Source organism: Tupaia chinensis, unplaced genomic scaffold (assembly GCF_000334495.1).
Source record: "Tupaia chinensis unplaced genomic scaffold, TupChi_1.0 Scaffold144137_1, whole genome shotgun sequence".
NCBI classification, from domain to species: domain Eukaryota; kingdom Metazoa; phylum Chordata; class Mammalia; order Scandentia; family Tupaiidae; genus Tupaia; species Tupaia belangeri.
Genome location: NW_006203992.1, coordinates 131,901 through 143,113, shown reverse-complemented (window position 1 = coordinate 143,113; position 11,213 = coordinate 131,901). Strand labels below are relative to the sequence as shown.

Genomic DNA, 11,213 nt, shown 5'->3' with positions numbered 1-11,213 from the left:
GTTCCCTAATAAATAGATCTGATTTTATTTTTTAATTTCCTCTCTCTCTCTGGTTTTCCCCTACTAATTCAAATCGTTCTACTTATTTTTGGTGAGTCTTAGCTAAAAAACCTACATGAGCACTGTCCATGGCTCACTTTTAACGTACTCATCAGCGTCTCAGAGGAGGCATGCCCCCTGCTTTGTACAGTGAAGCCGATTGTGAGATCAGACTTGTTTTCTGCATCCTCAGTCTTCAGAAGAGCCTGAACCTCTGCAGTCTGTACTGTAAACCTATCATAGCCATCATTTATGTGTCATTTATTTCTATGTAAATGAATAAAAATACGATATGCCTAAATTCCCAAAAACAAAAGAGATCCAGAGAGCCAGGACAGAGGTAAATGTGGGTTCCTCTATGCATTTTTACCTGTGAGTTTCTTTTCCACAAAATAGCATACAAGTTCACGTTCCCCCTTGTGCCTTGCAGAGAAGAGAGTGAGAGCGTGCTGACGCTGAAAGGCCTGACCCCGACTGGCATGCTCCCTAGCGGAGTGCTCTCTGGAGGGAAGCAAACCCTGCAAAGCGGTAAGCAGGCCCATCGACGCGCCGTGCCCCTGGAGCACCTGAGTCAGCTGTGTCTGAGAGCCCTGACTGCTCGTTCAATGAAGCTCCGTCTTGGTCTTCAGTTCTTCTCAACTGGAAGAAGGGCTGAAACCCCACCTCAGTCATGTCCAACCCGAAACAGCTCCCCCATCCACTGGAATGGAGTCTTCCCCACCTCTCCCATTCCCTCATGTACACACCACTGCACATAGTACAGCCGGCCATGAGGCCGCTCATTAGAATGCCCACATGCATGAGAGGTTTGACTCCTTGGAGCCAATCAGTTGCTAAAAAACAGCCTTTTAATTCCGTTTGTAGTAGAGGTTCTAGTTACCTGATGAGATACACACATACAGGCGTGTTCAGCCATAGGTCTAGATTTTAGTAGAGAATGGAAAAAGAATATCGAAAGAATGATTTAATTACCCACTTGAACAGAAATTGGAAGCTGTCTGTGTCTTTTCTCCAATTCTTCAGTCCAGAACGAGAGACTGAGTAGAGCCATATTTTATTTTTGATAAGGAACAGCATGTCCTGAAAGACAGAGTTTGTATTAATATGTAGTGCTTTCTGGATCAGTGCTGTCCAACAGAACTTGTGATGATGGAAATTTCTAGATCTCCGTAGAAGCCACTGGCAGCATATGGCTACTGAGTACTTGAGCTAGTACATCTGAGGAACTAATTTTTTCTTTTATCTGGTTTTCCTTCGGTATCATTTAAATAGACACATGTAGGTAATTGCTGTGTCGGCAGCACAATTCCATATACTCTATTTTTTGTTTTGTTATCAATTTTAACTAATAGTATCATTAATGAGAGTACAGTTTTAACAACACTTTATGGAAACTTTGCTATCAGATGTTAACAGAAAATTTTAAAACAGAAATATGCCAAAAACGTTTTCAAAGCAATGTCAGCCTCTTGCTTATTTTTCTGTATCTTTCCCTGAGTCTTTTTTGTACTTCCTTTTCTATCTGTGTCCTTCAACCTAGATGGTCCATGCATTCTTATGATTACATTATTACACACACGTCTTCTACGTGAAGAGTCGTGACCAACTTCATGAACATGGCATTGCCGAACAATTGCACACTACCAGCAGCCCGATAATTTTCTTTATTTTTAGATGACCTTATTCTTAAATTGCTGTCTTTGCATTTGCACAAAAAGACAAATATGTTTTAGTGAAGATAGGAAAATACACAGTATTGAAGTAAATTCTGCTTTTAAATTTATAGCTAGAAATCATTTCAATAACTTTTAAAAACATGCTAATGTTTTCCTATCAAAGTAAGCATGCTTACCAAAGCATTCAAATAAATGGATGATTTATGTTCACAAAATACACTGCTACCCAATTAACTGAAATCTCAAGTTTCTGATAAGCCACTTTAAGGCGCAGCAAGCATATTATCAGAAGCTATGGGCCACATTTACTGCAGAAGGAGAATTTAATAGCGTGCAGTCCGTATTTCTAATATCTCAGTGCTGGTGTGGTTGCCTATTTTTTGCTTTACTCTTACATTTAAGTTGCTTAAGTTCTTACAGTTCTTTGTTTCATTGTCAGATATTTCACCTGAATTTTTAATTTAGATGATTCCATTTTTCTTTTATTTCAAGCCCCTTGGTTTGAGTTATTCTATGTTAAACTCACACACACATACACCAATGTTAAAGGCACATAGGTTAGAATCTCCTTTGTCCCGAGAATTTGGAAAGTGAGCATATACTTTCAACCATGTACATTAATGCAGTTCCACAGTTCATGTCCGATGCCCTTCAGTTTGTCTATAAGGGGAAACTACTTAAAACCCTGCTCTATAATTCTTCCCCTGGGTAGTAGCCATTCCCTGTTTTTGTCATAAGGAACCTAAAATGCACTGTAAGTAAATTATAGTGCATGTTGGCAGTTGCTCTAGTTTTAAAACCTTAAATTATAAGAAACATGCAAATTAAAGTCAAGGGGTAGAATTTTAATATTAAACATTCTAGAGTTACAGAGAAGTTTTACATTTTAGCATTTCATTAGGAAAATATCAGCCAGCCTTAATAACATAGAAAGATTTCCACACCTTTATAGTAAAAGCGTAAACCTTGACCTTATCATACAAATTGCTGATAAAGCAGTGGGCTCTTAGAGTCCTGCCCTGAAACATGCTGTTGCAGGACATTTACATGAAACCTCGTATCCACGTATATGAGGTTTCGGTTTTAAGTTGCCTGTGTTGTTTAAATGCAGGTAGAATTATTGCTGATACTGATATGTTACCACTTGATTTATAACAATTCAGGAGTTTCGCTTCCAAAAATTATATTCCAATAAGAAAAAGAAAGCTGGTTTTTATCTAAATTGGATGGCCTGCCAGAGCAAGTCCAGCCATATCATTCCTTCCTTTTCTTCTCTCCTTCCCTGTCCCCCGACCCCCACTCTCAACCTAAACATGCCCCATACTTGTCTTTAAAGGGTCACGTGCATTATCAACTTGGACACAGTGGTTATTTTCTTCCCTTAAATTTGCACGCCCCTGTTTTCCATCACATTACGAAGTCGTGCTGTTTCATATTAAATAGTGGGAATTATCCCAGTGAAACCATGGCACCGTTTCAAGTTCTACCATTTTGTCCACCACGTCTTCAATGGCAAATTCCCGACTCAGCAGAGACCCTCCAGTCCTCCGAGTGCATCCAAGCAGCTCATTGGAGATGACGTAATCCCTGCTCGACCCTTGAAAGAGAACTTCCCTTAGTACTTCCCTGAAGAGTCCATCGGTTTGTATTTATTTAGCGAGCAAAACCCGCAGCAGTTCACTCAGATAGGCGGATCCAGCGCCCACGCCCAACTGATGGTTTTTATTGTGTGTTTTTTCTTTTTCTTTCTTTCCTTCTTCCTGTAAGCTTTTCTGTTTGGCTGGCTGTGCCAACCTCCAGCACTTACAGGGACATGACTTCTCTTAGCTCCTTTGATCGTCACTGATTTGTTCTTAGAGTTAAGAAATCCTCTGCTCATTTCTCTCATTCATTTTGCACCCCCTTTCTTCTCTTCAGCTACTGTTGAGGCTATTGAGGCTGATGAAGGTAATGGGCCAGTCCCCTTTCTGTTGTGCTACAACAGACAAGGGCTCTGCTGGGTGTACTCCTTTTCTTGCTGTAGCTTGTACAGAGTGTGTGGGTGTTGGGCTAACACTTGTGGCTCAGTATTAACCAAACTGTTCTTGCTTTAAAGGGGAAAACGTCCTTCTATGGTTTGTTTGTTTGTTTATTTTTTTAATTTTTTTTTCCCTTCAAGCTCTGTTCGACTTTTGTATATAATGAACCTAGGAAAATCACAGAAAACCCAAGGATTATCTATCTTGAATGATGTGGGGTGGGGGTTATGGCAGCTGTTTTGACAAAGAACACACCAAATAATCGTCTTTGAGCTGAACCATGTCCCTCCCTCAAATCACTTTCAGGCAGCACAGAAAAAAAGGAAGAATAAAAATAACTTTATTAATTTTAATTTTCAGAAGTTCATAGCCAAAAAAAAAAAAGTTCCTTTGAATAGTGCTTTGTTGTAGTTCAGCATTCATTTAGGTCCTGAAAAAATATGCCAATGTGAGAGAGCTCTGAATGAGATAAACAGTTCTGCATATCATATCTGATTTTTTTTCTTTTTTTTTTAGATTTTTGTCATAGGGCACGTGCACTTGCTAGAGAGAGACAGAGGGAAAGTGAGAAATCACCCCCCGGGGGGATGGCCATTCTGCAATCTCTTCTCCTCTATTCTCCTCCTCAGCTTTTTGGCACACACGTACATGTGCCTGGCATGATTTTCAAGGTGCCAAGTCTGACACTTGAACCGTGATCAGCCATGTGGGTGTCCAGCGCTTTAAATACCACGGCACCTGCTGGCCCCGTCATATCCGATTTTACCTGACTGTTATTTGCAGGACATTTCGCACCAACAGAATAGTATAAATAGTTTGGAAGTGTCTTTGTGGCTGTGGAAATGGCACAGGAATAGTGACTATCACCTAATGGCTTGATTGGTTACTATGCACTGAGCGTGTGCTTTGTGCCAGGCACTATGCTGGAAGCCACAGGAGAGACCCGAGTGTGTGTCTCCAACCGTGTCCTGGAGCTGCTCAGGACTGTTGAGTTGACTCCTTAGGAACCACTTTTCAATACATGGTTATGAGAGAACTCTATGTCAAAATAGTTTTTGATATTATATATACCATATCCTCTGGAAATTTTTAAAAGAACAATTTGAAGTTCCCCTTTAAAACAAAAGTCTTCAGTTGTATTTTGTTCTTGCAAGAGAACTTTTTATTTTCCCCCAAATTGTGTGCCTAATGGTCCTTTGGTATGATGTAAAAATGTGCCGTGTTAGACTCTTCCAATTCATCCGTAATTTGGATATGGTGGAGGAAATGACAGCACTGTAAGAGAAAAATACAACTGCTTTCTAAATAGCAGTGGATAAACTGCTATTTATGTGGGAATTCTCTATTCCTCTTGGCAAATTCTAATCTGCAGTGTGCATTCTTGTTGATAGTTTGGCTGTTTTCTGTGGTTTCTGTGACTCTGTGTTGTGTTAGTATACTACCAATGTAAATTGCTAATACCCATTGTCTGACCAGCAACTACAGCAGAGCACATTCTTCCATAGTAGGGTAACAAAAATGAATAGAAACGGAGTCCCCTTCCAGAAATATCCATTTTTAATTTCTGTGCTCCCACCCTATTGGCTTTTAAAACCTGGAGATTCCCCACCTACCATTTAAATTACTAAAATTGCTTTAAAAATCATAATGACAAACATTCTATTTATTAACAATCATGAAATGAGATTCGCAGTAGTTTAGAAAAAGAGTAGAGGAACTACTTGTTTTGTCTCTCAAAATAATTGAGTTGGTTTTCAGGGTGGGTGCTCATTAGAGATCTCTATTATTTTGCAATTTAATCCTAAATTAGAGAAGAATTAAGAAGCTTTGCTTTGGGCCTTGGTCTTTCCCCCTTTCCCTATCTTCTTCCTTTCACGGTTGACTAATCACCATTATGCTAACCTTTAAGATGCAGAGGGGGAGCAAACTACTTCTCATCATTTAATGGGTTTTGAAACAGCGGTGTATGTCTTTTAAGAATCTCACCCATGGTAATGAAAGGCACAGCACACTTGTGTAGGCATTGCTGCCAAGTTTCAGCTTGAAATTACTTTCCTTGTTTCCTAAATAAGGCGGGGAGAATAAAGGTGCTGCCGAATTGCCCGTACCGGCCCTGGAGAGGCACCCCCAGTCAGCACTGGTGATTGGCCCCTCAATATCTGGCTTGCACTTCAAGGGAGTGACGTAAACTGATGGTCATTGGTTCCCCATGTGTGTATTTTATTTTCAGCTCACCGGTTGGTGTTCCCACTGAAGAACTCATTACATTCCTTGCACAAATGCCTTGCCTATTCCTGTAGCACACTAAGATTTACTAAAATACGTGTGTGATCTATCTCACTGCTCCTACTTTAAGAATTCCATGCTTTCAGTGAATAGGGCCAAAACCATCCTGATTCATTTTGCTACAAACCTAAGAAAGGCATTGCTCTGTCACCCTCTCACCGTCACTGAGGTCTACCCTGGTCCACTACGAATGACTTTGTGTTGGTTGAAGCAGCAGTGGGCACCAGATGGACATCAGTTTGACCTGTTTACTGCTGAAGGGCAGGCAGTGCTTTCTGCTTAGTGGTCTGGTCTCTCTTTTTCTGGGTTTCTCTTAACCTCATCACCCACTCCACGAGCTTCTAAAGTTGAGTGGGGATGACGGAGTTTATCATTTCATTTATTTTTTTATGCCGCCATCGAGGTGATTACAAAAGAGGTATTCTGGGGTTCTGAGATGGCATGGAAATATCCCATTCCTGTTCTGGCTCCTTCTGGTGCCTGCTCTAATCCCTTCACTAGATTGTAAGGTAGAGCAGACACAGTGATTCTGCAGCCTTCGCCATTCCTAGCATGACGGAAGAGTTAAAATAGGAATGTGCTATGGTCTGCCCAGGTCAGGGCACTTGATGCAGTGTCATGCTAGCAACGGGCCAGTTGATGCCAGTTCTAGAAGCCTGTCCCAGAAGCACCTTTTCTCTCTATGTGTCCACTTTGGATTTCTTTGATCTAAACTTTGCTGAAGACAAGAGAAATGCTTGCATCTTAATAACGTCAAGAGGACATTTTGGTTGGCAAGAGACATTGGCTGTCTTCAAACCCTTTGGTTCTCTCCGAAATGGTAAGGAGTCTGTTGTGCTGTGTGCAGGTCCGTCACGTTGTTCTCCACTAAAGGATCCCCTCTCACCGCGAAATGTCTAACATCACCTGATGCAGCCGCACCCCTGCGTATTCCTCTGCCTAACGCTGCTTTTCTCTCTTTTAATGATTGTCTGTTTAGCTATCAAAGGATTTTCACCACAACATAAGATCACTAGCTTCGAGGAAGCCAAGGGCTTAGACCGAATTAACGAGCGGATGCCACCACGCAGAGATGCCATGCCCTCCGACGCCAACCTGAACTCCATCAACAAGGCCCTCACCTCGGAGACGAACGGCACGGACAGCAATGGCAGCAACAGCAGCAATATTCAGTGACCACTCTCTGTCCACTTCTTTTCTTTTCTCTTCTTTCTTTTCTTTTTCTTTGAGCTGCAGGGCATGATGGGGAAGGCTGCGTGTCAGCAGTTGGATGTTCTTGTCTCTGGTGGGAGCTGCTTTGCTCTGGAGGCCAGGATCTGGGTTCAGTTTACACTATCATGAAAAAGAGGGAGAGAGAGAAACTCTATTTTGGTGGGGGTGGTGATTAAACACCTCATGGGGGGATGCCTTTTAAAAATGCTTATAGAGAAAAAATTTTAAAAAGAAAGCTAATGCTAGTATATCCTGCAAGGTTAGGAGACTTAGCCTGTTTTCCTACTGCTTTGGGGACTTCTAGATAGAGTAACAAAAGGCCTTTTCTTCTGTTACTGGACATGAAAACTTTGTCTAATTTCCTACTCTATTGTACGTTTACAGTTGCAGCACTAAAAATGGATGACATCAAACATTTTTAACAAAATGATGTACAAACTAAATAAGGACTATTTATTGATAATGTTTTGCTACTCTTGTCAGACAATGGCTATAAACTGAATTAGGCAGTCTTAAAAAAAAAAAAAAAGAAAAAGAAAAAAAAAAAGAATGTTGCAAATTTGTTAAAATGCCAAAAAGGACAGTTTAATTTTGTACAGATTATGCTTACCTCAGGTTTCTTTAGTGTGCTTGGATGCCCTTCTTTCCATAGAACACTTATCTTATTAATTTGGCAATGAATATCTTTTCTTTCCTTTAAGTTTAAAACAAAAAAAACTGGAATAATTACATCTATCTTTGTTTTGCTGTTTATATTAGGGATTTTTGTTGATAAATCACTTCTTGGTTGTGGTTTGCTGAATTAAATATTTATGAGTGGTGCATTTTTAAGTATAGTGAACAAGACACCATATTAAGTACAGTGATAAAGCATCTACATTCTGTAAAAAAAAAAAAATCTGCCTATGCATGTTTTTTAAGAAAAAAAAAAAATGGCTGTACCGGCCTGTATGGGACTGTAATGCGCTTAGTGGTCTGACATATACTGGAAATGTATGTATACTGGCGTTCTTTATATTCTCTCAAATGCTTAATGCCTTTGAAATTTTGTAATCAAAAAAAGCTTTGAAAAAATCTAAAGGGGAGAGTATTCTTAAAAGTTTTTAACATAAGCTTGTCAGTGCACATACAGATGGTTAGCATGCTTAGCAAACCTTGTGAGATTTAAATGAGTTTGTAGTTACATGTGAAACGCTAAATGCATGGCAACCGTTAATGTCACAACGGTTTAGTTACTTTGTTCTGTTCTGTCATGTGCCACAAAATATGTACTTTTTTCACTTTTTTCCCTTTGTATATCAGTTACGGGTTACAACTGGTTCATTCTGAAAACAACAACAATGAAAGTCCATTCATATTTTTTAACAATTGTATAAGTGCCCAAGTAATTCACTACAGCCTAAAGCCTTGCCTTTGTAATTTGACTTCTGAGATGTTGGCAATCAAAGCATGCACTTGTAACAATGACAAAGAAAAAGCATTTTATATTACTACTCAATAAAATGTGCATGAACTTAAAGAACTCTCATCCTTTCACTGAGTCGGTTGAAGGGATCTGTGTGCACAACCACCATGGCGTCTTCAGGGCGCTGGCCCACCACCACACATCCCAGGTGTGCTTTGACAGCTTCTTTCCAACTGCCTGGTGATCTGAGGTGTGGTGCCTGCTTCCTTTGTAAGATCGTGTTGGCTTTGTGTCCCAAATCAGACGAGAGAAGGATACTTAAAGAGCAAAGGCCATCTTCTGGCTCCCGTGAATGGGGGAGCCAGTTAAGAAACCAGAGCATTCCTATTTATTGAAAAAAAAAAAAATCACCAATTTGTTATCAGGTTGTGTCAGTTGTACTGGATGCCCTATCTGCTAAAGCAAAAAGAACTAGGCTCCTAATGCATTTCATCACAGAGAGTTGCATTTTATTAATATGAAATTTGTAAATCCGCGCTTCAGCTAATTAATATCTAATCACTTGAGGATTTAAGATACACCAAATTTCAGTTTGTTTCTAACATTGTTCCTTTTTAGTGCATTTTGTTTTATGTAGTGAAGTATGCCTGTTATATTAAATACTAAGAATATGGCAATTAGTGATATAGCGTGCCCAAACAAATACGTTCTAGGTATATTCTCTGACAAAAACTAGCCCAAGTTTGTTTTAGTCCAAACTTTTTTCCCCCTGTGGATACTTTTTCATCCTAGAAAAAAAAATAAAATGATATCCAAGGAAACTATTGAAATGCAACTCACTAGAATGATGTGAAAGAAGTGGTAATTCTGGTACCAAGGTGTTTGTTTTCTTATAACTGCAGAGAAAATATCCTGACAAAAAAAAATTCATTTTTTGGATTCCTTTCTTTTACAAATTGTGCTGAGGCAACTATGGCATAGAAATAAACATTTGACATTAAAATAAGCAGTTGATGTATCGTTTGGTCTTTCTGGTCAGCGGTTAGGAAAGAAATAATGTATACTTTCACATAATAGTTTGGTCTGTTAAGGAAATCATGAAGTTATTTCTCCAAAAGGAATGACACTTGAGATTATCAGTCTCCTTCACTTTTGGAGAAACTTGAGTTCTTTAGCCAATGAACCCCTGGCTACACACACACCCTCCTGTCCTCGCCCTCCTCGCCCACCCCTAGGATGACTGGCCTCTCCTGTGGCTCAAACTCAATGCTGAGTTTCCATCTAGCTTTTCAAGAGTAAGAGGCAGATCTCTTTTCCTCTTGTCTAAAAATCCTCTGCTTATATTCTTCTATGTGTTTTGAAGAATAGAAAGCTCTTCATAGACTAAACGTTGTGTGAAGAGATCAAGGTAGAGAGGAAGAGGAACCTCTCTGCCCACCCTCAATGGCATGACTGAGGATACCTGTCAAGATGGAGTATTGGACTGGCCCCACAGCCTGGAGATGAAAAGAGTTGGCTTGAAAAACACTGGGTGCATGTGCATGTCCCAAATCCCAACAGGATGGAGAAGCAGAGAAGGGCTTGTGGTGCGGCCACACCCCATTGGAGGCGCTTTCTCCCTCCCCTGGCAAGTGCATACACACTCTGGCAAAATGTATAAAAAAGGGGGAGGGAGGATCTTCTGGCTTCAGCCCTGAATGTGGTGCCATGGTGAGCCTAAAGCCCTCAGGATGCCGCCCTGGGAGTTTCCTCCTCCACCTTCACCACATGTGTGTGACCAGATGTGGTGCACACTCTGCCCGGTCACCAGGATCCCAGCATGGAAGTCACTCCACAGGAGGGACCGGAGGAAGGGCCCTACTTCAACACCCCAGCCTCCACTGGAAGGCTGCATGTCCACTCACTGGCCCCCTCTTGCCTTCTCCCTGAAGAGGGGACCCTGTGTTCTCTGCCTGAGGATCTGCTTTTTCTCCAAACCAGGAGCCGCTTGGGTTGGGCACAAAACTGAAGACGTTTGCTTTTCCCTCTGACGTGTCCTGTCACTGCATGTTTCCCAAGCACCAAGCCTCTGCCATGTTCCTTTTTCTCTTCCCGTTTCTTTTTCTTTTTCTCCCCCAAAAACTTTCTGGCAGTCTTGACAGCTTATCAATTTTTATGATAATGTTAAAGGTCAGCATTGCATCAAACCGTGAGTCAATGTCTGGCCGACGGCACAGCTTTCTACTCTGTTCCTTGGACAGTCCTTTGCTACACGTTTTAAGGTCATATTAATCAGAAAAGCTCTTGACTAGACACTTTCGTGATGAATTCATTTCTTAAAATGCACAGATAGTAACGGGAGGCAAAAACTAGCAAACGGTTTCTGGGGATCGCATTTTTAGGGGACAGCATTGACTGATTGGAGTACTTGGGGGAGAATGGAGAGCCAGCGGGGAGACTGATTTGTTTTTGTAAGGTTTCTTTTTAATGTATTGATTTTATGATAGACAGTCACCCCTAGCACAGCTCCCACACCCCCAGCCCACCACAAAGCAACCTCTTCGATAGGAGAGCGTCCCCTTCTTCAAGGCACAGGAG

The 11,213-nt window shown here is 40.9% G+C and overlaps 1 protein-coding gene across 2 annotated transcripts in view; it reads left to right on the top strand.

Moving 5' to 3' along the window:
- PPP3CA (protein phosphatase 3 catalytic subunit alpha) overlaps window positions 1-9,642 on the top strand; it is a 161,221-nt gene extending 151,579 nt beyond the window's left edge. The window contains exons 11-13 of one of the 2 annotated variants that reach the window (XM_027767269.1): window positions 470-567; window positions 3,633-3,662; window positions 6,999-9,642. In XM_027767269.1, coding sequence (XP_027623070.1) covers window positions 470-567; window positions 3,633-3,662; window positions 6,999-7,195 — 325 coding nt within the window. In that variant the 3' untranslated portion in view covers window positions 7,196-9,642. The remainder of the gene's footprint in view (window positions 1-469; window positions 568-3,632; window positions 3,663-6,998) is intronic. The other variant, XM_027767270.1, reaches the window with a different exon arrangement.
- Window positions 9,643-11,213: the final 1,571 nt, after the last annotated feature.